Source organism: Lonchura striata, chromosome 31, assembly GCF_046129695.1.
Source record: "Lonchura striata isolate bLonStr1 chromosome 31, bLonStr1.mat, whole genome shotgun sequence".
Lineage (NCBI taxonomy): Eukaryota > Metazoa > Chordata > Aves > Passeriformes > Estrildidae > Lonchura > Lonchura striata.
The window spans coordinates 5,089,616-5,115,000 of record NC_134633.1 but is presented as its reverse complement, the minus strand read 5'-3'; the positions used below and the strand labels follow the sequence as shown (position 1 = coordinate 5,115,000).

Sequence of the window (25,385 nt, the reverse complement as noted above, 5' to 3'; positions counted from 1 at the left end):
GTCCACCTGTCCACCTGTCCACCTGTCCACCTGTCCATCTGTCTGTCCATCTGTCCATCTGTCTGTCTGTCCACCTGTCCACCTGTCCACCTGTCCATCTGTCTGTCCATCTGTCCATCTGTCTGTCTGTCCATCTGTCCACCTGTCCACCTGTCCATCTGTCTGTCCATCTGTCCATCTGTCTGTCTGTCCATCTGTCCATCTGTCCACCTGTCCACCTGTCCACCTGTCCACCTGTCCATCTGTCTGTCCACCTGTCCATCTGTCTGTCCATCTGTCCATCTGTCCACCTGTCCACCTGTCCATCTGTCTGTCCATCTGTCCATCTGTCCACCTGTCCACCTGTCCACCTGTCCACCTGTCCATCTGTCTGTCCATCTGTCCATCTGTCTGTCTGTCCACCTGTCCACCTGTCCATCTGTCCATCTCCACCGTCCGGTCCCACCTCCTCAAGGTTTTTTCCTGGGAAGGGTCAAGCTTGAGGGATCTGCCCAGCCTTGGTGGGACCATCCCTGGTGGTCCTGGGGTGGAGGTTCTGGGAGGGTTCCTGACCTTCTGCCCCTCACCAGATGTCAACATGGAGGACCCTGACGAGAAGTCCATCATCACCTACGTGGTGTCCTTCTACCACTACTTCTCCAAGATGAAGGCGCTGGCGGTGGAGGGGAAGCGCATCGGGAAGGTGGGGCTGGACCCGAGTCCTGCGGGGCTCCACGCCCAGCTCCGTGAGGTGTCCACCCCATGGTCCACCCCGCTGTCCATGGGTGTCCCACCCCATGGTCCACCCCACTGTCCATCCATTGTCCACCCCATGGTCCACCCCGCTGTCCATGGGTGTCCCACCCCATGGTCCACCCCGCTGTCCATGGGTGTCCCACCCCTTTGTCCATCCTTTCTCCATCCATTGTCCACCCCTTGGTCCACCCCGCTGTCCATGGGTGTCCCACCCCTTGGTCCACCCCGCTGTCCATGGGTGTCCCACCCCATGGTCCACCCCACTGTCCATCCATTGTCCACCCCTTGGTCCACCCCGCTGTCCATGGGTGTCCCACCCCTTGGTCCACCCCGCTGTCCATGGATGTCCCACCCCTTTGTCCATCCTTTGTCCATCCTTTGTCAATCTCTTTGTCCATTCATTGTCCATCCTTGGTCCACCCCTTGGTCCACCCCATTGTCCATTGGTGTCCCACCCCTTTGTCCATCCCTTTTCCATCCCTTGTCCATCCCTTTGTCCATCCATTGTCCATCCCTTGTCCATCCCTTTCTCCATCCCTTGTCCATCCCTTGTCCATCCCTTGTCCATCCCTTGTCCATCCCTTGTCCATCCCTTTGTCCATCCATTGTCCATCCCTTTCTCCATCCTTTCTCCATCCCATGTCCATCCTTTCTCCATCCCTTGTCCATCTTTTCTCCATCCTTTCTCCATCCCATGTCCATCGTTTCTCCATCCTTTCTCCATCCATTGTCCATCTCTTTCTCCATCCATTGTCCATCCCATGTCCATCCTGTGTCCATCCTTTCTCCATCCATTGTCCATCCATTGTCCATCCTTTCTCCATCCCTTGTCCACCCCTTTCTCCATCCATCGTCCATCCCATGTCCATCCTTTCTCCAACCCTTGTCCACCTCTCGCTCCACCTCCACCTCCAAGGCCATCCCACCTCCCCACCCCCCGACCAGACCACAACCGCCCAACTCCTCGGCCAGGCCGGACCCTGGTGACCTCTCCGGCCCCAGGTGGCTCTCGGGGGGGTGGGGTGGTTCCTGCAGGACCTCCAAGGCCACCCCAAACCCCACCAGGTGCTGGACCAGGTGCTGGAGATGGCGGCCGTCACGGCGCGCTACGAGGCGCAGGCGGCCGAGCTGCTGGCCTGGATCCACCACACGGTCACCACCATCAGCAACCAGAGGTTCGCCAACTCGCTGGGCGGCGTCCAGCAGCAGCTCCAGGCCTTCACCGCCTTCTGCACCCTGGAGAAACCCGTCAAGTGAGGACCTCCTGCCGGGCTGCTGGTGGGCTGGGACCTCACCCTGCTGCTGGTGCTGGTGGTGGTGGTGGTGGAGATGAGCAGGTCCCAGTTCAACCCAGACTGGGGGCAGTGGGACACGGGAGGTGGTCGTGGTGGAGGTGGTGGTGGAGGTGGTGGTGGAGGTGGTGGTGATGGTGGTGGTGGTGGTGGTGGTGGTGGTGGAGATGAGCAGGTCCCAGTTCAACCCAAATGGAGGCAATAGGACATGGGAGGTGGTGGTGGTAGTGGTGGTGGTGGTGGTGATGGTGGTGGTGGTGGTGGAGATGAGCAGGTCCCAGTTCAACCCAGACTGGGGGCAGTAGGACATGGGAGGTGGTGGTGGTAGTGGTGGTGGTGGTGGTGATGGTGGTGGTGGTGGTGGAGATGAGCAGGTCCCAGTTCAACCCAGACTGGGGGCAGTAGGACATGGGAGGTGGTGGTGGTGGTGGTGGTGGTGGTGGTGGAGATGAGCAGGTCCCAGTTCAACCCAAACTGGTGGCAGCGGGACCTGGAGGGTGGTGATGGTGGTGGTGAGGTCCCACCTCGTGGTGGTGGTGATGAGGAGGTCCCAGCTGGACCCAAACTGGTGGCAGTGAGACCTGGAGGATGGTGATGGTGGTGGTGAGGTCCCACCTCATGCTGGTGGTGCTGGGGAGGTTCCAGCTGGACCCAAACTGGTGGCAGTGAGACCTGGAGGGTGGTGATGGTGGTGGTGAAGTCCCACCTCGTGGTGGTGGTGTTGAGGAGGTCCCAGCTGGACCCAAACTGGTGGCAGCGGGACCTGGAAGGTGGCAGTGGTGACAGGGACCTCCCCACCGGTGCCACCCGCCAGGTTCCAGGAGAAGGGGAACCTCGAGGTGCTGCTCTTCACCATCCAGAGCAAACTCCGGGCCACCAACCGCAAGCTCTACGTGCCCAGCGAGGGCAAGAGCATCTCCGACATCAACAAGGTGGGGACGTGGAGATGGAGTCCCACCACCCCGGTGGGGCCGGGCACCCCCGTGACCGGCCCCGTGTCCCCACCCACCAGGCCTGGAGCTGCCTGGAGAAGGTGGAGCACGAGCGGGAGGTGGCCCTGAGGAACGAGCTGATCCGGCAGGAGAAGCTGGAGCTGCTGGCCCAGCGCTTCGACCACAAGGCCACCATGAGGGAGACGTGGCTCAACGAGAACCAGCGCCTGGTCTCACAGGTGGGCCGGGCTGGGAGGGCTCCTGGAGGACCTTCAGCTTGGGCTGGGACAATCCCCGGGTGGGGTGGTGGGACCTCGTCGGGGATGGTGGGAACTCATTGGAGTCCTCCTTGAAGGGGGGGAGATGGCTGGACATCTTTGGTCTCCTCCTTGACCGTGGAGAGGGCGTTGGACCTCATTGTCCTCCTCATTGACCATGGAGAAGTGGTGGGACCTCCTTGACCATGGAGGACTGGTGGTTGGACCTCATTGGCCTTCTTGACCATGGAGAAGGGTTTGGACCTCCTTGGTTATGGTGGACTGGTGGGACCTCCTTGACCACAGAGAGGGGGTTGGACCTCATTGGCCTCCTCATTGACCATGGTGGACTGGTGGGACCTCCTCGACCTCCTCATTGACCATGGTGGACTGGTGGGACCTCCTCAACCTCCTCCTTGACCACGGAAAGGGGGATGGACCTCCTTGGTTATGGTGGACTGGTGGTACCTCCTCAATGTCCTCCTTGACCACAGAGAGGGGGTTGGACCTCATTGTCCTCCTCAGTGACCATGGAGGGCTGGTGGGACCTCCTCGACCTCCTCATTGACCACGGAGAGGGGGTTGGACCTCCTTGGCCTCCTCATTGACCATGGTGGACTGGTGGGACCTCCTCAACTTTCTCCTTGACCACGGAGAGGGGGTTGGACCTCCTCAACCTCCTTGACCATGGAGAGAGGGATGGACCTCCTCAGTTATGGTGGACTGGTGGCACCTCCTCAACGTCCTCCTGGACCTCTGAGGACCCCACCCCACCGCACCTCGCTCCATCTCCCTCCCCTTCAGGACAACTTCGGCTACGACCTGCCGGCGGTGGAGGCGGCCATGAAGAAGCACGAGGCCATCGAGGCCGACATCTCCTCGTACCAGGAGCGCATCCAGGTGGTGGTGGAGCTGGCCCTGGAGATGGAGTCCGAGGGCTACCACGACGCGCGGCGCATCGGCGCCCGGAAGGACAACGTCCTGCGCCAGTGGGCGCTGCTGACCGAGCTGCTCGGCGCCCGCCGCGCCCGCCTCGAGCAGAACCTGGCCCTCCAGAAGATCTTCCAGGAGATGGTCTACATGATCGACTGGATGGAGGAGATGCAGGTGAGGACGGAGAAGACGCGGCGGCGCGGCGAAGTTCCCGCGGCGCCGGCTGACGCGGTTCGGTTCTTCTCCAGGTTCTTCTGGTCTCCAAGGATTTGGGGAAGCATCTGCTGGAGGTTGAGGACCTCCTGCAGAAGCACGGGCTGCTGGAGGCCGACATCTCGGCCCAGACCGAGCGCGTCCAGGCCCTCAACGCCGCCGCGCTGAAGTTCTCCGAGCTGGAGGGTAACGGGGGCCACCAGGGCGGGTGACCAAGGGTGGGGGTCAAGGTCTTGGTGGACCATGGAAAGATCAGCCAAGGTCTTGGTGGACCATGGAAGGGTCAGCCAAGGTCTTGGTGGACCATGGAAGGGTCAGCCAAGGTCTTGGTGGACCATGAAAAGATCAGCCAAGGTCTTGATGGACAATGGAAGGGTCAGCCAAGGTCTTGATGGACCATGGAAAGATCAGCCAGGGTCTTGGTGGACCATGGAAAGGTCAGCCAAGGTCTTGGTGGATCATGGAAAGGTCAGCCAAGGTCTTGGTGGACCATGGAAAGATCAGCCAGGGTCTTGGTGGACCATGGAAAGGTCAGCCAAGGTCTTGATGGACCATGGAAGGGTCAGCCGGGGTCTTGATGGACCATGGGAGGTTCAGTCCATGATCTTGGTGCACCATGGGAGGTTCCGTCCATGATCTTGGTGGACCATGGGAGGCTCCGTCCATGATCTTGGTGGACCATGGAAAGGTTGACCCGCAGTTTTGGTAGATGATGGAAAGGCCAACCCAAAGTCCTGGTGGGCCACGGGAGGGTCAACCCAAGGTCTTGGTGGAGCAGGGAAGGGTCACCCCAAGGTCCTGATGGGTCACCTCCAAGAGTCCCCACAGAGCCCATGAGCTTGGAAAAGCCCTCTGAGATGTTTGGGCACAGCCCGGGACCAGCCCAGCGTGCCACGTCCGGTCCTTCCTTGGACACCCTCGTGGCCGGTGACCCCACCACGTCCTGGAGACCTCCTGCCACCATCTAAGCTTCTTCTCCTGGCCCAGGCTACCAACCCTGCGACCCCCAGATCATCTGCAACCGCGTCCACCACGTCCAGACGTGCCTGGAGGAGCTGGAGGAGCTGGCGGCCAAGAGGAGGAAGGAGCTGGAGGAGTCCCGCCAGCTCTGGACCTTCTTCCAGGAGATGGAGGAGGCCGAGGCCTGGATCCGCGAGAAGGAGAAGATCCTGGCCGCCAAGACCTGCGGCCGCGACCTCAGCAGCGTGGTGACCTTGACCAACAAGCACAAGACCATGCTGGGCGAGCTGGGCAACCGCCGGGCGCTGCTGCACCAGAGCATGAAGAAAGGCGAGAAGATCCTGGCCAAGAAGTCCTTCAGCTCCGCGGGCGTCCGGGAGAAGATGCGAGAAGTCTGCCTGCGGTGGAAGAAGCTGGAGGAGGTGACGGGGCTCCACCAGCAACGCTTGGAGGACGCCCTGAACTTCTTCCAGTTCAGCGCCGAGACGGACGACCTGGTGGCCTGGCTGCAGGACACGTACCGCGTGGTCTCCAGCGACGACTTCGGCCACGACGAGCACTCCAGCCAGGCCCTCCTGCGGCAGCACCGCGCCGTGGTGGAGCAGGTGGAGAAGAACCGCGCCGCCGTGCTGGCCCTGCGCCGGCAGCTGTCTCTCCTGGGCCCGGGCCACCGGCAGGGCGTGGACATCCAGATCCGCGTGGTGGAGGTGGAGCAGCTCTACGGCGAGGTGGCCGAGGTGGCCGTGCTGAGGACGCAGTGGCTGCGCGACGCCTTGGCCGTCTACCGCATGTTCGGCGAGCTCCACGCCTGCGAGGTGTGGGTGGACGAGAAGGAGCAGTGGTTGGAGAAGGTGGTGGTGCCCGAGGAGCTGGATGAGGTCGAGGTGGTCCAGCACAGGTGGGGTGGGGCGGGGTTGGGCGGGGGTGGACGTCGAGGTTCTCCCGTGCCGTGGTGGAACCGCCCGCGTCCGTCCGCGCAGGTTCGAGAGCCTGGACCAGGAGATGAACAGCGTCATGGGGCGCATCCTGGACGTCAACCAGGTGGTGCAGCAGCTGCTGGATGGTGGCCACCCCAGCTCGGACGAGGTCCGGTCCTGCCAGGACCACCTCAACAGCCGGTACGGGTCTGGGGGGGTGACCCGAGGTGGACCTTCACCTCCTTGGGGTCTCCTGGGTGGGACGTCCCCATGGGGTCTGGATCTCCAGGAGAACGATCCAAACCCATCCTGGGGTCATGAAATGAGTCTCGACCTTCCTGAGGTCCCCTTGGTGGGAGGAGCTTTGTGTGGAACTGTCTGGAGACCTCCACCTGTGGTTCTCCGGTGGTGGGACGTCCCCATGGGCTCCAGGTCTCCAGGCCACCATTCCCAACCCATCCTGGGGTCATGAAATGAGTCTCGACCTTCCTGAGGTCCCCTTGGTGGGAGGAGCTTTGTGTGGAACTGTCTGGAGACCTCCACCTGTGGTTCTCCAGTGGCGGGATGTCCCCATGGGCTCCAGGTCTCCAGGCCACCATTCCCAACCCATCCTGGGGTCATGAAATGAGTCTTGACCTTCCTGAGGTCCCCTTGGTGGGAGGAGCTTTGTGTGGGGTTGCCTGGAGACCTCCACCTGTGGTTCTCCGGTGGTGGGATGTCCCCATGGGCTCCAGGTCTCCAGGAGAACAATCCCAACCCATCCTGGGGTCATGAAATGAGTCTCGACCTTCCTGAGGTCCCCTTGGTGGGAGGAGCTTTGTGTGGAGCTGTCTGGAGACCTCCACCTGTGGTTCTCTGGTGGTGGGACGTCCCCATGGGCTCCAGGTCTCCAGGCCACCATTCCCAACCCATCCTGGGGTCATGAAATGAGTCTCGACCTTCCTGAGGTCCCCTTGGTGGGAGGAGCTTTGTGTGGAGCTGTCTGGAGACCTCCACCTGTGGTTCTCCAGTGGCGGGATGTCCCCATGGGCTCCAGGTCTCCAGGAGAACAATCCCAACCCATCCTGGGGTCATGAAATGAGTCTCGACCTTCCTGAGGTCCCCTTGGTGGGAGGAGCTTTGTGTGGAGCTGTCTGGAGACCTCCACCTGTGGTTCTCCGGTGGTGGGACGTCCCCATGGGCTCCAGGTCTCCAGGCCACCATTCCCAACCCATCCCAAGGGTTGCTGCCGATCCTGGTGGTCCCTGTCCCACCTGGCTGGGGGTCTCACCTTGCTCCTGTCCCCATGGCCAGCTGGAACCGGGTGGTGGAGCTGGTGGAGGACAAGAAGAGCCAGCTGAGCTCCGTGCTGAAGATCCAGAACTTCCTCCTGGAGTGCAGCGAGATGAAGGCGCAGGTGCGCGAGAAGAGGAAAGCCATCGAGGCCACCCGGTCGGGCGGCGGCGACCTGGGCGGGGTCCTGGCCCTGCAGCGCCGCTTGTCCACCATGGAGGCCGCCCTGGTGGCCCTGGAACCACGGCTGGTGGAGCTCCAGCAGGAGGGCGAGGCCTTGGCCGCCGCCCACCCCGGCCGCGCCCTGGAGATCCTGCTGCCCTTCGAGGAGATCGGCCAGGAGTGGGACGACCTCAAGAGGACCTTCCAAGGCTGCGAGGACACCTTGACGGTCGCCGGCCGTCTCCAGCAGTTCATCCAGGACCTGGACAACTTCTTGGGGTGGTTGGTGAAGACCCAAGCGGCCGTGGGCTCCGAGGAGGTCCCCGAGAGCTTGGCCGAGGCCGAGAGGCTGCTGAACGTCCACGTGGCCCTCAAGGAGGAGATCAACGGCTACGAGGAGGACTACGCCAAGCTCCAGGCGGCCAGCGAGCTGCTGGCCCTGGAGGAGATGGAGGTGGCCCACGTGTCCCTCCAGCGGTGGCTGCAGAAGTTGGACGCGGGCTGGGGGAAGCTCCTGCAGAGCTGGGAGAGCAGGAGGGAGCTCCTGGTGCAGTCCCACGTCTTCCACCTCTTCCTGCGGGACGCGCAGCAGTGCCAGAAGTGCCTCTACAGCCAGGTCCTCGGGCTGGTGGGACGGGTGGGAGAAGGTCCTGGGTGATGGAGGGCGTGGATGGGGGTGGAGGTGGTGGGTGGTGATGGTGGGAGAAGGTCCTGGGTGATGGAGATGATGGATGGTGGTGGAGATGATGGTGGGAGAAGGTCCTGGTTGATGGAGATGAATGATGGGTGATGGAGATGATGGTTCAGAGAAGGTCCTGGTTGATGGAGATGATGGGTGGTGATGGGGATGATGGTGGGAGAAGGTCCTGGGTGATGGAGATGATGGATGGTGATGGAGATGATGGATGGCGATGGAGATGATGGATCATGATGGGGATGATGGATGATGATGGAGATGATGGTTCAGAGAAGCTCCTGGTTGATGGAGATGATGGGTGGTGATGGGGACAATGGAGGGAGAAGGTCCTGGGTGATGGAGGGGATGGATGGCGATGGAGATGATGGATCATGATGGGGATGATGGATGATGATGGAGATGATGGTTCAGAGAAGGTCCTGGTTGATGGAGATGTTGGATGGTGATGGGGATGATGATGGGAGAAGGTCCTGGGTGATGGAGATGAATGATGGGTGATGGAGATGATGGTTCAGAGAAGGTCCTGGTTGATGGAGATGATGGGTGGTGATGGGGATGATGGGTGGGAGAAGGTCCTGGGTGATGGAGGGGATGGATGGTGGTGGAGATGTTGGGTGGTGATGGGGACAATGGTGGGAGAAGGTCCTGGGTGATGGAGGGGATGGATGGAGATGGAGATGTTGGATGGTGATGGGGATGATGATGGGAGAAGGTCCTGGGTGATGGAGATGAATGATGGGTGATGGAGATGATGGTTCAGAGAAGGTCCTGGTTGATGGAGATGATGGGTGGTGATGGGGATGATGGGTGGGAGAAGGTCCTGCTGATGGAGGGGATGGATGGTGGTGGAGATGTTGGGTGGTGATGGGGATGATGGTGGGAGAAGGTCCTGGGTGATGGAGATGATGGATTGGTGAGGAGGACAATGGTTAAGAGAAGGTCCTGGGTGATGGATTTGCGTGGTGGAAGGTCCTGGGTGATGGATTTGGGTGGTGGAAGGTCCTGGTTGATGGAGATGGGTGGCAGCAGCTCCTGGTGGATCTCCCGTGGCATTGAGGTGACCACCCCAAGGGCAGGGCAGAGGTCACCAACCCCACCAAACCCTCCCAGGAGGCCACCCTGGCCCACGCCGAGCTGCCGGAGACGGTGGAAGAGGTGACCAAGGCGCTGAAGAAGCACAAGGACTTCACCACCACGCTGGAGCTGAACCTGCAGAAGGTCCAGCTGGTCCTGCAGGCCGGCGAGAGCCTCCAACGCCAGGGCAACCTCCACAGCGACCGTGTGGCTGAGGCCATGGAGGAGCTCCGGGCCAAGTAGGTTCCCATGGTGGAGACCCCGACCCACCAGGAGAACCCCAGAGCCACCAGCAGCTCCCAGGAAACCAAACCTCCACCCAGGAACCCAAAATTCCACCCAGGAACCCAAAATTCCACCGAGGAACCCAAAATTCCACCCAGGACCCCAAAATTCCACTCAGGAACTCCAAAATTCCACCGAGGAACCCAAAATTCCACCCAGGAACCCCAAAATTCCATCCAGGAACCCAAAATTCCATCCAGAAACCCAAAATTCCACCCAGGAACCCAAAATTCCACCCAGGAACCCCAAAATTCCACTGAGGAACCCCAAAATTCCATCCAGAAACCCAAAATTCCACTCAGGAACCCCAAAATTCCACCGAGGAACCCAAAATTCCACCCAGGACCCCAAAATTCCACTCAGGAACCCCAAAATTCCACCGAGGAACCCAAAATTCCATCCAGGAACCCCAAAATTCCACTCAGGAACCCCAAAATTCCACCGAGGAACCCAAAATTCCACTCAGGAACCCCAAAATTCCATCCAGGAACCCAAAATTAATCAGGTTAATTAATTAATGAGGTTAATTAGAGGTTAATTGGATGATTGAAGGGGTAATCGGGGGTTCATTAAGGATTAGGGTTAATTAAGGGTTAATCAGTGTGTCATCAGGGGTTAATGAAGGGTTAATTAAGGGTTAATCAGGGGGTAATTTGAGCTAATTAAGGGTTAATTTGGGGTTAATTAAGGATTAATCTGGGGTTAATCAAGGGTTAAATAAGGATTAATCAGGGATTAATCGAGGGTTATTTAAGGATTAATTAGGGGTTAATCAGGGGTTAATTAAGGGTTAATCGGGTTAATTAGTGGCTAATTTAGGGTTAGTTTGGGGTTAATGAATGGTTAATTTGGGGTTAATTAAGGATTAATCAGGGGTTAATCAAGGGTTAATTTAGGGTTAATCAGGGGTTAATTAGGGGCTAATTAAGTGTTAATTTGGGGTTAATTAAGGACTAATCAGTGGTTAATGAAGGCTTAATTAAGGGTTAATCAGGGGTTAATTAAGGGTTAATCAGGGGTTAATTAGGGGCTAATTAAGGGTTGATTTGGGGTTAATTAAGGGTTAATCAGGGGTTAATTGAGGGTAAATTAAGGATTAAGCAAGGGTTAATTCGGGGTCGATTGGGGGTTAATCGGGGGTTAATTAAGGATTAATCAGGGGTTAATCAGGGGTCAATTAAGGGTTAATTAAGGATTAATCAAGGGTTAGTCAAGGGTTCATCGGGGTCAATTAAGGGTAAATTAAGGATTAATCAAGGGTTAATCGAGGGTTAATTAAGGATTAATTGGGGTTAATCAGGTGTAAATCAGGGGTTAATTAAGGATTAATCAAGGGTTAATCAGGGGTTAATCTGGGGTTAATTGAGGGTAAATTAAGGATTAAGCAAGGGTTAATTCGGGATCGATCGGGGGTTAATTAGGGGTTAATCGGGGGTTAATCAGGAGTTAATTAAGGGTAAATTAAGGATTAATCAAGGGTTAGTCAAGGGTTCATCGGGGTCAATTAAGGGTAAATTAAGGATTAATCAAGGGTTAATCGGGGGTTAATTAAGGATTAATTTGGGGTTACTCGGGATACTTAAGGGTAAATTAATGATTAATCAGGGGTTAATTAAGGATTAATCAGGGGTTAATTAAGGATTAATCAGGGGTTAATCAGGGGTCAGTTAAGGGTAAATTAAGGATTAATCAAGGGTTAATCGGGGATTAATTAAGGATTAATTGGGGTTAATCAGGTGTAAATCGGGGTAAATCAGGGGTTAATTAAGGGTTAATTAAAGATTAATCAAGGGTTAATCAGGTGTTAATTAAGGGTAAATCAGGGGTTAATCAGGGGTTAATTCGGGGTCGATTGGGGGTTAATTAAGGATTAATCAGGGGTTAATCAGGGGTTAATTAAGGGTAAATTAAGGATTAATCAAGGGTTAGTCAAGGGTTCATTGGGGTCAATTAAGGGTAAATTAAGGATTAATCAGGGGTTAATTGGGGGTTAATTAAGGATTAATTTGGGGTTACTCGGGCTACTTAAGGGTAAATTAATGATTAATCAGGGGTTAATTAAGGATTAATTGGGGGTTAATTAAGGATTAATCAGGGGTTAATCAGGGGTTAATCAGGGGTTAATTAAGGGTTAATTAAAGATTAATCTAGGGTTAATCAGGTGTTAATTAAGGGTAAACCAGGGGTTAATCTGGGGTTAATTCGGGGTCGATTGGGGGTTAATTAGGGGTTAATTGGGGGTTAATTAAGGATTAATCAGGGGTTAATCAGGGGTTAATTAAGGGTAAATTAAGGATTAATCAAGGGTTAGTCAAGGGTTCATCGGGGTCAATTAAGGGTAAATTAAGGATTATTCAGGGGTTGATCGGGGTTAATTAAGGATTAATTTGGGGTTACTCGGGATACTTAAGGGTAAATTAATGATTAATCAGGGGTTAATTAAGGATTAATTGGGGGTTAATTAAGGATTAATCAGGGGTTAATCAGGGGTCAGTTAAGGGTAAATTAAGGATTAATCAAGGGTTAATCGGGGGTTAATTAAGGATTAATTTGGGTTAATCAGGTGTAAATCGGGGTAAATCAGGGGTTAATTAAGGGTTAATTAAAGATTAATCAAGGGTTAATCAGGTGTTAATTAAGGGTAAATCAGGGGTTAATTCGGGGTCGATTGGGGGTTAATTAGCGGTTAATTGGGGGTTAATTAAGGATTAATCAGGGGTTAATCAGGGGTTGATCGGGGTTAATTAAGGGTTAATTTGGGGTTACTCAGGGGATACTTAAGGGTAAATTAATGATTAATCAGGGGTTAATTAAGGATTAATTGGGGGTTAATTAAGGATTAATCAGGGGTTAATCGGGGGTTAATTAAGGATTAATTGGGGTTAATCAGGGGTAAATCTGGGGTTAATTAAGGGTAAATTAAGGATTAATCAAGGGTTAGTCAAGGGTTCATCGGGGTCAATTAAGGGTAAATTAAGGATTAATCAGGGGTTGATCGGGGGTTAATTAAGGGTTAATTTGGGGTTACTCAGGGGATACTTAAGGGTAAATTAATGATTAATCAGGGGTTAATTAAGGATTAATTGGGGGTTAATTAAGGATTAATCAGGGGTTAATCGGGGGTTAATTAAGGATTAATTGGGGTTAATCAGGGGTAAATCTGGGGTTAATTAAGGGTTAATTAAAGATTAATCAAGGGTTAATCAGGTGTTAATTAAGGGTAAATCAGGGGTTAATCAGGGGTTAATTCGAGGTCGATTGGGGGTTAATTAGGGGTTAATTGGGGGTTAATTAAGGATTAATCAGGGGTTAATTAAGGGTAAATTAAGGATTAATCAAGGGTTAGTCAAGGGTTCATCGCGGTCAATTAAGGGTAAATTAAGGATTAATCAGGGGTTAATCAGGGGTTAATTAAGGGTTAATTTGGGGTTACTCAGGGGATACTTAAGGGTAAATTAATGATTAATCAGGGGTTAATTAAGGATTAATTGGGGGTTAATTAAGGATTAATCAGGGGTTAATCAGGGGTTAATTAAGGGTAAATTAAGGATTAATCAAGGGTTAGTCAAGGGTTCATCGGGGTCAATTAAGGGTAAATTAAGGATTAATCAGGGGTTAATCAGGGGTTAATTAAGGGTTAATTTGGGGTTACTCGGGATACTTAAGGGTAAATTAATGATTAATCAGGGGTTAATTAAGGATTAATTGGGGGTTAATTAAGGATTAATCAGGGGTTAATCGGGGGTTAATTAAGGATTAATTGGTGTTAATCAGGTGTAAATCAGGCGTAAATCAGGGGTTAATTAAGGGTTAATTAAAGATTAATCTAGGGTTAATCAGGTGTTAATTAAGGGTAAACCAGGGGTTAATCTGGGGTTAATTCGGGGTCGATTGGGGGTTAATTCGGGGTTAATTGGGGGTTAATTAAGGATTAATCAGGGGTTAATCAGGGGTTAATTAAGGGTAAATTAAGGAGTAATCAAGGGTTAGTCAAGGGTTCATCGGGGTCAATTAAGGGTAAATTAGGGATTAATCAGGGGTTCATCGGGGGTTCATCGGGGGTTCATCGGGGGTTCATCGGGGTCAATTAAGGGTAAATTAAGGATTAATCAGGGGTTCATCGGGGGTTCATCGGGGGTTCATCGGGATCAATTAAGGGTAAATTAAGGATTAATCAGGGGTTGATGGGGGTTAATTAAGGACTAATGGGGGTTGGTCAGGGTGGGTGGGGGTTAATGAGTGTCTAATTAGCGCTAACGAATGCCCGCAGGAGCCGGCAGAACGAGGCGCGGGCGCGGGCCTGGGCGGGGCGGCTGCAGGAGCGGCTGGAGCTGGAGCGGTTCCTGGGCGGCTGCCGGGAGGTACCCGCCTAATTAATGAGCCTCGTTAATGACCCCGATGATTAGTGACCCCCAGTAATGACCCCCATCAGTGACCCGAATTAATGACCCCAATGATTAGTGACCCCATCAGTGACCCCATCAGTGACCCCAATTGATTAATGACCCCCATCAGTGACACCCATTAATGACCCCAATTGATTACTGACCCCCATCAATGACCCCCATTAATGACCCGAATTGATTAATGACCCCCATCAATGACCCCCAGTAATGACCCGAATTAATGACCCCAATTGATTAATGACCCCCATTAATGACCCCCATTAATGACCCAAATTAATGACCCGAATTAATGACCCAAATTGATTAATGACCCCAATTAATGACCCCCATTAATGACCTTAATTGATTAATGACCCCCATCAATGACCCCCATCAATGACCCCCATTAATGACCCCCATTAATGACCCCAATTGATTAATGACTCCCATTAATGACCCCCATTAATGACCCGAATTAATGATCCCAATTAATGACCCGAATTAATGATCCCAATTAATGACCCGAATTAATGACCCGAATTAATGACCCCTAATTAATTATCCCAAATTAATTACTCAAATGAATGACCCCTAATTAATGACCCTCATTAATGACCCTAATTAATTATCCCAATTAATGATCCCAATTATTGACCCTAATTAATTACCCTAATTAATTACCCAAAATTATCCCAAATGATCCCAAATTATCCCAAATTATTTCAAATTAATTACCCCAAATTAATTATCCCAAAGTAATTATCCCAAATTACCCCAAAATTAATTATACCAAATTAATTATCCCAAATTATCCCAATTACCCCAAATTACCCCAAATTACCCCTAATTAATTACACCAAATTAATGATCCCAAAATAATTATCCCAAATTACCCCAAATTACCCCATATTAATTATCTCAAATTGCCCCAAATTAATTATCCCAAATTATCTCAAATTAGCCCAAAATTATCCCAAATTATCCAAAAATTATCCCAAATTATCCCCAAATTATCCCAAATTATCTCAAATTAATTACCCCAAATTAATTACCCCAAATCATCCCAAATTACCCCAAATTATCCCAAAATAATCCCAAATTATCCCAAATTAATTATCCCAAATTAATTATCCCAAATTACTCCAAGTTAATTATCCCAAATTATCCCAAAATTATCCCGAAATTAATTATCCCAAATTACACCAAATTAATTACCCCAAATTATCCCAAATTAATTATTTATCCCAAATTAATTACACCAAATTAATTATCCCAAATTATCCCAAATTATCCCAAAAATCCCAAAATTCGAAATTCCAAAAAATCCCAAAATCCCAAAATCCCCAAAAATCCCAAAATTCCAAAATTCCCAAATCCCCAAATTCCCAAAATCCCAAAATTCAAAATTCCCAAATTCCCAAATCCTAAAATTCCCGAAATTCCCAAAATTCCCAAAAATCCCAAAATTCCCAAAAATCCCAAAATCCAAAATTCCCCAAATTCCCAAATCCTAAAATTCCCGAAATTCCCAAAATTCCCAAAAATCCCAAAATCCAAAATTCCCCAAATCCCAAATTCCCAAATCCCCAAAATTCCAAAATCCCAAATCCCCAAATTCCCAACATTCCAAAATCCTCAAATTCCCAAAATTCCCCAAATTCCCAGACTCCCAAAATCCTAAAATTCCCAAAATCCCAAAATCCCAAAATTCCAAATTTTCAAAATTCCCAAAATTCCCAGACACCCAAAATCCCAAATCCCCAAATCCCCAAATTCCCAATCCCAAATTCCCCAAATCCTAAATCCCCAAAATTCCCAAATTCCCAAATTCCCAGACACCCAAAATCCCAAATTCCCCAAATCCCAATTCCCAAATCCCAAATCCCCAAATTCCCAAAATCCCCAAATTCCCAAAATTCCCAAAATTCCCCAATCCCAAATTCCCAAATTCCCAAAATTCCCAATCCCCAATCCGAGCCCCCCAGGAGTTCCGGGGGTCTCCTCCCGGTTCCCGCTGGGATTTGGGGAGGGGTCCCCAAACCCTCCCGGGGTTGGGCCGGGCCTGCAGGACCTCCTCGGCATCTCAGGAGGCTTCAGGGGTGGCCAGGGTGGGATCTGCCATGGTCCATGCCAGGAGATGGCTCAGCCCCAAAATTGTCCCCCATGGATTTTGGGGGTCTCCAGGAACCTCCGAGTTCCTCAAGATGTTCCTCAGCATCTCAGGAGGCTTCAGGGGTGGCCAGGGTGGGACCTCCTGTGGTCCATGCCAAGAGAGGCTCAGCCCCAAAATTGTCCCCCACGGATTTTGGGGTTGGGTTTGGGGGTCTCCAGGAACCTCCGAGTTCCTCAAGATGTTCCTCAGCATCTCAGGAGGCTTCAGGGGTGGTCAGGGTGGGACCTGCCATGGTCCATGCCAGGAGAGGCTCAGCCCCAAAATTGTCCCCCATGGATTTGAGGTTGGGTTTGGGGGTCTCCAGGAACCTCCGAGTTCCTCAAGATGTTCCTCAGCATCTCAGGAGGCTTCAGGGGTGGTCGGGGTGGATTTTGGGGCGAGTTTTGGGGTGAATTTGGACGGATTTGAGGTTTAATTTGGGGTGGATTTTGGGGTGAATTTTGGGGCAGTTTTGGGGTGGTTTGTGGTGGATTTGGGATGGATTTTGGGATGAATTTGGGAAGGATTTTGGGATGAATTTGGGAAGGATTTTGGGATGAATTTGGGGTGGATTTTGAGGTTCACTTTTGGGTTGGTTTGAGGTTTAATTTTGGGTTGGTTTGAGGTGGATTTGGGGTGGATTTTGGGATGAATTTGGGAAGGATTTTGGGATGAATTTGGGATGGATTTTGGGATGAATTTAATGTGGATTTGGGGTGAATTTAATGTGGATTTTAGGTGGTTTTGGGGGGTGGATTTTGGGATGTTTTGGGGTGGATTTGGGGTGGATTTTGAGGTTCACTTTGGGGTGGTTTGAGTTTAATTTGGGGTGGATTTTGGGGAGAATTGGGGTGGATTTTGGGGTGGATTTGGGGTGAATTTGGGGTGCATTTGAGGTGGTTTGAGGTGAATTTTGGGGTGATTTGGGGTGGGTTTGGGGTGGATTTTGGGGTGGATTTGGGATGGTTTGAGGTTTAATTTGGGTTGGATTTTGGGGAGAATTGGGGTGGATTTGGGGTGGATTTTGGGTGGATTTTGGGTTGGATTTTGGGGTGGATTTGGGATGGTTTGAGGTTTAATTTGGGTTGATTTTGGGGTGGTTTGAGGTTTAATTTGGGGTGGATTTTGGGGTTGGATTTTGGGGTGGATTTGGGGTGGTTTGAGGTTTAATTTGGGTTGAATTTTGGGGTGGATTTTGGGGCAATTTTGAAGTGGATTTGGGGTGGATTTTGGGGTTGATTTTGGGGTGGATTTTGGGGTTAATTTTGGGGTGGTTTGAGGTTTAATTTGGGTTTAATTTTGGGGTGGATTTTGGGGCAGTTTTGGAGTGGATTTGGGGTGGATTTTGGGGTGGATTTTGGGGTGGATTTGGGATGGTTTGAGGTTTAATTTGGGGTGGATTTTGGGGAGAATTGGGGTGGATTTGGGGTGGTTTGGGTTGGATTTTGGGGTGGATTTGGGGTGGTTTGAGTTTAATTTGGGCTGAATTTTGGGGTGGATTTTGGGGCAGTTTTGGAGTGGATTTGGGGTGGATTTTGGGGTTGATTTTGGGGTGGATTTGGGATGGTTTGAGGTTTAATTTGGGCTGAATTTTGGGGTGGATTTTGGGGCAGTTTTGGAGTGGATTTGGGGTGGATTTTGGGGCAGTTTTGGAGTGGATTTGGGGTGGATTTGGGGCGGATTTTGGGGTGGATTTGGGATGGTTTGAGGTTTAATTTGGGTTGGATTTTGGGGAGAATTGGGGTGGATTTGGGGTGGTTTGGGTTGGATTTTGGGGTGGATTTTGGGGCAATTTTGAAGTGGAATTGGGGTGGATTTGGGTGGATTTGGGTGGATTTGGGGTGGTTTCAGTTTAATTTTGGGTGGATTTTGGGGTTGCCTTTGTGGTGGATTTTGGGGTGGATTTAAGAGGGTTTGGGTTGGATTTTGGGGTTGATTTTGGGGTGGATTTTGGGGTGATTTGGGGTGGTTTGAGGTTTAATTTTGGGGTGGATTTTGGGGTGATTTGGGGAGGATTTTGGGGCTGCCTTTTTGGCGATCCTGAGTGCATTTTGGGGTAAATTTTGGATGTTTTTTGGGGTGGATTTTGGGGTGCTTTGAGGAGGATTTTGGGATGTTTTGGGGTGAATTTGGGGTGGATTTTGAGGTTCACTTTGGGGTGGTTTCAGTTTAATTTGGGGTGGATTTTAGGGTGGATTTGAGCGGGTTTGGGTTGGATTTTGGGGTGATTTGGGGTGGATTTGGGGTGGATTGAAGTAGATTTTGAGGTGGATTTTAGGGTGCATTTTGAGGTGGTTTGAGGTGGATTTTGGGGCAATTTTGGGGTGGATTTTGGAGTGGATTTGGGGTGGTTTGAGGTTAATTTTGGGGTGGATTTTGGGGTGGATTTTGGGGTGGATTTTGGGGTGGATTTTGGGGTGGATTTTGGGGCACTTTTGGAGTGGATTTGGGTTGGATTTGGGGTGGATTTTGGGGTGGTTTGAGGTTAATTTGGGGTGGATTTTGGGATTGACTTCGGGGTGAATTTGGGGTGGATTTTGAGGTTCACTTTTGGGTTGGTTTGAGGTTTAATTTTGGGGTGGATTTTGAAATGGATTTGGGGTGGATTTTGGGATGAATTTGGGATGGATTTTGGGATGAATTTGAGGTGGATTTGGGGTGAATTTAATGTGGATTTTAGGTGGTTTTGGGGGGTGGATTTTGGGATGTTTTGGGGTGGATTTGGGGTGGATTTTGAGGTTCACTTTGGGGTGGTCTGAGTTTAATTTGGGGTGAATTTGGGGTGATTTGGGGTGGGTTTGGGTTGGTTTTTTGGGTTGATTTTGGGGTGGTTTGAGGTTTAATTTGGGGTGGATTTTGGGGAGAATTGGGGTGGATTTGGGGTGGTTTGAGTTTAATTTGGGCTGAATTTTGGGGTGGATTTTGGGGCAATTTTGAAGTGGATTTGGGGCGGATTTGGGGTGGATTTGGGGTGGTTTCAGTTTAATTTTGGGTGGATTTTGGGGTTGCCTTTCTGGTGGATTTTGGGGTGGATTTTGGGTGGATTTTGGGGCAGTTTTGAGGTGGATTTGGTGTTGTTTGGGTTGGATTTTGGGGTTAATTTTGGGATGGTTTGAGGTTTAATTTGAGTTAAATTTTGGGGTAGATTTTGGGGCAATTTTGAAGTGGATTTGGGGTGGATTTTGGGGTGGATTTTGGGTGGATTTGGGGTGGTTTCAGTTTAATTTTGGGTGGATTTTGGGGCAGTTTTGGAGTGGATTTGGGGTGGATTTTGGGGTGGATTTTGGGGTGGATTGAATTTAATTTTGGGTGGATATTGGGGTTGCCTTTGTGATGGATTTTGGGGTGATTTGGGGTGGGTTTGGGTTGGATTTTGGGGAGGATTTTGGGGAGGATTTTGGGGCAGTCCCGAGTGCATTTTGGCTGTTTTTTGGGGTGATTTGGTGTGGTTTGAGGTTAATTTGGGGGTGGATTTTGGGGTGGATTTGTGGAAGTCTGAGGTTAATTTTGGGGAGGATTTTGGGGTGATTTAGGGAGGATTTTGGGGCTGCCTTTGTAGCGATCCCGAGTGCATTTTGGGGTAATTTTGGGTGTTTTTTGGGGTGGATTTGGGGTGATTTTCGGTTAATTTTGGGGAGGATTTTGGAGCTGCCTTTGTAACGATCCCGCGTGCATTTTGGGGTAGATTTTGGCCGTTTTTTGGGGTGGATTTGGGGTGATTTTCGGTTAATTTTGGGGAGGATTTTGGAGCTGCCTTTGTAACGATCCCGCGTGCATTTTGGGGTAGATTTTGGCCGTTTTTTTGGGGTGATTTTCGGTTAATTTTGGGGAGGATTTTGGGCCCGCCCTTGTGGCGTTCCCGCGTGCATTTTGGGGTGATTTGGGCCGTTTTTTGGGGTGGATTTGGGGCATTTCGGGGCTCGGCGCCGCTTCCCCCGCTCCGGGGATTTTTTTGGCCGGATCTCCTCGGGCTCATCCGGCGCTCGCGCCCCGCCCGGGATCTGCCGCATCACGGCCGGAGCCCGCGGCGCTCTTCATCCTCCTCCTCCTCCTCCTCCTCCTCCTCCTCCTCCTCCTCCTCCTCGGCCTCCTCCCGCCGCCGCCGGAGCCTTCCTCTTCCCCCTTTCCGGCCTCCTCATCCTCCCGCTCCATCCTCACCCCCTCCTCCGTCAGCTCCGTCCTCCTCCTCCTCCTCCTTCATCCCCTCCGTCATCTCCATCCCCCCTCCATCTTCATCCTCCTCCTCCTCCTCCTTCATCCCCTCCGTCATCTCCATCCCCCCTCCATCTTCATCCTCCTCCTCCTCCTCCTTCATCCCCTCCGTCATCTCCATCCCCCCTCCATCTCCATCCTCCCCCTCCATCTTCATCCCCTCCGTCATCTCCATCCTCCTCCTCCTCCTTCATCCCCTCCCGTCATCTTCATCCTCCTCCTCCTTCATCCCCTCCCGTCATCTTCATCCTCCTCCTCCTTCATCCCCTCCGTCATCTTCATCCCCCCCTCCATCTCCATCCCCCCTCCATCTTCATCCTCCTCCTCCTTCATCCCCCCCTCCATCTTCATCCCCTCCGTCATCTCCATCCTCCTCCTCCTCCTTCATCCCCCCCCGATCTTCATCCCCCCCTCCTCCATCTTCATCCTCCATCTTCTTCATCCTCCTCCTCCTCCTTCATCCCTCCTCCTCCATCTCCATCCTCCTCCTCCTTCATCCCCTCCATCATCTTCATCCCCCTCCTCCATCCTCCTCCTCCATCTCCATCCCCCCGATCTTCATCCCCCCCTCCTCCATCCTCATCCTCGCCCCTCCCCCACCCTCCCGACCCCAAATCCGCCGCTTTTTTGGGGGAAAAAAACGGGGAGGGGGGAGGGGGGGGAGGGGCTGCTCGCGCCCGCTCCGATTTTTGGCTTTTTTTGGAAAGGGTGGGGGAGGGGCTCGGCTATTTTGGGGAGTTTTTGGGGATTTTTTGGGATTAATTTGGGGATTTTTTTGGGGGGGTTTATTTTGGGGCTCCCCTCCCCGTTTTTTTTAATTATTTTGGGGCTCCCCTCCCCATTTTTTGGATTATTTTGGGGCTCCCCTCCCCATTTTTTGGATTATTTTGGGGCTCCCCCTCCCCATTTTTTGGATTATTTTGGGGCTCCCCTCCCCATTTTTTGGAATTTTTTCGGGAAAATCCGGGGATTTCCTCTCCCCCTTTCCCTCCCCCCGCTTTCCTTGTGAGATTTTTTTTGGGGCCAAAAAGGTGGAGGGAAATTTTATTTTTTTTAATTTTTAATTTATTTTTTTTTTTTTTTGCAAAATCCTCCTGATTTTTGTCTATTTTTTGGGAAAAATACCGGGGGGGGGCGGCTCCTCCGGATTTATTTTTTGGGAAAAACGGGAGACTCCATCCGAATTTTATTTTCTTTTTGGCAAAAAGAGAGACGGCTCCATCCGAATTTTTTTAAAATTTATTTTCTTTTTGCGGGGGGGAGTTTTGAGAAGAAAATTATTTTTATTTTTTTAAGAAAAATAGACGGCTCCTCCCGCTTTATTTTTGTTTTTTTTTTTGTTGTTGGGGGGGGATAAAAATTAGGTTTATTTTAGGAAAATAATAGAAGTAATTTCCCGATTTTTATATATTTTGGGGTGGGGGGACAGAAATTCGGTTTATTTTAGGACAATAATAGAGTCGCTTCCCGATTTTTATATTTTTGGGTAGAAATTCGGTTTATTTTAGGACAATAACAGAAGTCACCTCCCGATTTTTATATTTTTTTTGGGGGGGGATAGAAATTCGATTTATTTTAGGATAATAATAGAAGTCACCTCCTGATTTTCATATTTTTGGGTAGAAATTGGGATTATTGATCAGAACCCCGTCCCAATTTGGGGTTTTTGGGTAGAAATTGGGATTATTGATCAGAACCCCGTCCCGCTCTGGTTTTTTGGGTACAAATCCCGATTATTGATCAGAACCCCGTCCCGCTCTGGTTTTTGGGTAGAAATTTGGATTATTGATCAGAACCCCGTCCCGCTCTGGTTTTTGGGTACAAATCGGGATTATTGATCAGAACCCCGTCCCGCTCTGGTTTTTGGGTACAAATCCCGATTATTGATCAGAACCCCATCCCGCTCTGGTTTTTTGGGTACAAATCGGGATTATTGATCAGAACCCCGTCCCGCTCTGGTTTTTGGGTACAAATCCCGATTATTGATCAGAACCCCGTCCCACTCGGGGTTTTTTTGGGTACAAATCCCGATTATTGATCAGAACCCCGTCCCGATTGGGGTTTTTGGGTAGAAATCCCGATTATTGATCAGAAGCCCGTCCCGCTCTGGTTTTTGGGTACAAATCGGGATTATTGATCAGAACCCCGTCCCGATTGGGGTTTTTGGGTACAAATCGGGATTATTGATCAGAACCCCGTCCCGCTCTGGTTTTTGGGTACAAATCCCGATTATTGATCAGAACCCCGTCCCGCTCTGGTTTTTGGGTACAAATCGGGATTATTGATCAGAAGCCCGTCCCGATTGGGGTTTTTGGGTACAAATCGGGATTATTGATCAGAAGCCCGTCCCGCCCGGGGTTTTGGGGCCGGGCTGCCGGAGCAGTGACGGTCCCGCCGGGCTCCCGCAGCTCGAGGCGTGGGCGCGGGCGCGGGCGCGCATGGCCGCGGACCCCACGCGGGACCCGCCGCCGCGGGAGCGGCCCAAGGCGTGGCTGCAGCACCCGGCGCTGCTGGCCGAGCTGGCGCAGAACCGCGAGTGGCTCCGCAGGATCGAGAAGGTGCCGCGCGGGGCTGGGTGGGTGGGGGGTGGGTGGGGTGGGTGGTGGGTGGTGGGTGGTGGGTGGGTGGGTGGGTGCCGCGGTTCTGCCCCTCCACCCCCACGCGCACGCGAGATTTGCCCCCCCCGCCCCCGCCCGTGGGTGTCACTCCCACTCTCACCCCGTGGGTGTCACTCCCACTTCTCACCCCGTGGGTGTCACTGCCTCCCCCACCCGTGGGTGTCACCGCCACTCTCACCCCATGGGTGTCACTGCCTCCCCCGCCCGTGGGTGTCACCCCCACCCCGTGGGTGTCACCCCCACTCTCATCCCATGGGTGTCACCGCCACTCTCACCCCGTGGGTGTCACCCCCACTCTCACCCCGTGGGTGTCACCCCCACTCTCACCCCGTGGGTGTCACCGCCACTCTCACCCCGTGGGTGTCACCGCCACTCTCACCCCGTGTCACACCCAGCCCCACCCGTGGGTGTCACCCCCCACTTCTCATCCTGTGGTTGTCACTGCCTCCCCCACCCATGGGTGTCATCTCTGCCCCCACCCGTGGGTGTCACCCCCAATCTCACCCCGTGGGTGTCACCCCCACCCGTGTCACCCCCGCCCCCACCCGTGGGTGTCACCCCCACTTCTCACCCCGTGTCACACCCAGCCCCACCCGTGGGTGTCACCCACCCCCACCCGTAGGTGTCACCCCCACCCCCACCCATAGGTGTCACCCCGCCCCCACCAAGGGTGTCACCCCCACCCATGAGTGTCGCCCCCACCCCCACCCCGTGGGTGTCACCCCCACCCGTGTCACCCCCGCCCCCACCAAGGGTGTCACCCCCGGCCCCATGGTGTCACCCCCGTGTCCCCACGTCCCTCCCGAAATGTCCCCGTGTCCCCCCAAAACCGACCCACGCCCCCCCCCGTGTCTGCCCTGGTCTCTCTGTGCCCCCCCCACCACCCCAAACCCCTCACGATGAATTTTGGGGTCCCACCTGGCCACGAACCCCTCCCAGGAAGGAGAGGAGCTGCCCCAACATCTCCTCACTCTTTGTGACGAATTTTGGGGTCCCACCTTCAATCCCAACTCCTCCACAGTAGATGAGGAGCTGCCCCAACATCTCCCCAACATCTCACGATGAATTTTGGGGTCCCACCTTGCCCCTAACCCCTCTACAGAGGGTGAGGAGCTGCCCCAACATCTCCCCAACATCTCACGATGAATTTTGGGGTCCCACCTCCAATCCCAACCCCTCTCCAGGAAGGTGAGGAGCTTCCCCAACTCCTCGTGATGAATTTTGGGTCCCACCTCCAATCCCAACCCCTCCCCAGGAAGGTGAGGAGCTTCCCCAACTCCTCGTGATGAATTTTGGGGTCCCACCTCCAATCCCAACCCCTCCCCAGGAAGGTGAGGAGCTTCCCCAACTCCTCGTGACGAATTTTGGGGTCCCACCTCCAATCCCAACCCCTCCCCAGTAGATGAGGAGCTTCCCCAACTCCTCGTGACGAATTTTGGGGTCCCACCTCCAATCCCAACCTTTCCCCAGGAAGGTGAGGAGCTGCTGCAGGCCAAGCCGGAGCTGAGCGGGGCGGTGCGGCGGCAGCTGGAGGAGCTGAGGAGATGCTGGCAGGAGCTGGAGACCACGAGCCAGGCGCGGAGTCGGCGCCTGGCCGAGGCGGCGGCCGCCGAGCGCCTGGCGCGGAGCTTCGCCGACGTGGAGGCGCGGCTGGGCCACCTCGAGGAGCAGCTGGAGAACGTGGGCGGCGGCGCCGACCTCCGCAGCGTCAGCCACCAGCTCAAGAGGCTGCAGGTGGGGCTGGGTGGACATCAGGACTTGGGGGACACCAGGGGTTGGGGGGACACCAGGGGTTGGGGGGACATCAGGTGTTGGGGGACATCAGGGGTTGGGGGGACATCAGGTGTTGGGGGACATCAGGGGTTGGGGGGACATCAGGTGTTGGGGGGACACCAAGACTTGGGGGACACTGGGATTGGGCGGACACCAAGTGTTGGAGGACACCAGGACTTGGGGGGACACCAGGACTTGGCGGACACCAGGACTTGGGGGGACACCAGGACTTGGAGGACACCACGTGTTGGAGGGACATCAGGACTTGGGGGAACATCAGGTGTTGGAGGGACATCAGGTGTTGGAGGACACCAGGACTTGGGGGACACCAGGACTTAGGGAGGACATCAGGTGTTGGGGGGACACCAGGACTTGGGAAGCATCAGGACTTGGGGGACATCAGGACGTGGGGGACACCAGGACCTGAGGGGACATCAGGTTTTGGGGGGACACCAGGACTTCGGGGGACACCAGAACTTGTGGGGACACCAGGTGTTGGGGGGACAGCAGGACTTG

General features: G+C 52.8%; 1 protein-coding gene across 2 annotated transcripts in view; it reads left to right on the top strand.

Annotated features, from left to right (window-relative positions):
* Positions 1-25,385, top strand: part of SPTBN4 (spectrin beta, non-erythrocytic 4) — a 44,244-nt gene that overhangs the window by 8,048 nt on the left and 10,811 nt on the right. For both annotated transcript variants that reach the window (XM_077789155.1, XM_077789154.1), the window contains exons 7-19: positions 570-682; positions 1,801-1,988; positions 2,842-2,959; positions 3,040-3,198; positions 4,021-4,323; positions 4,398-4,548; positions 5,350-6,220; positions 6,303-6,440; positions 7,533-8,289; positions 9,481-9,683; positions 14,000-14,090; positions 22,887-23,036; positions 24,567-24,830. In XM_077789155.1, the coding sequence (XP_077645281.1) occupies positions 570-682; positions 1,801-1,988; positions 2,842-2,959; positions 3,040-3,198; positions 4,021-4,323; positions 4,398-4,548; positions 5,350-6,220; positions 6,303-6,440; positions 7,533-8,289; positions 9,481-9,683; positions 14,000-14,090; positions 22,887-23,036; positions 24,567-24,830 (3,506 nt within the window). The remainder of the gene's footprint in view (positions 1-569; positions 683-1,800; positions 1,989-2,841; positions 2,960-3,039; positions 3,199-4,020; positions 4,324-4,397; positions 4,549-5,349; positions 6,221-6,302; positions 6,441-7,532; positions 8,290-9,480; positions 9,684-13,999; positions 14,091-22,886; positions 23,037-24,566; positions 24,831-25,385) is intronic.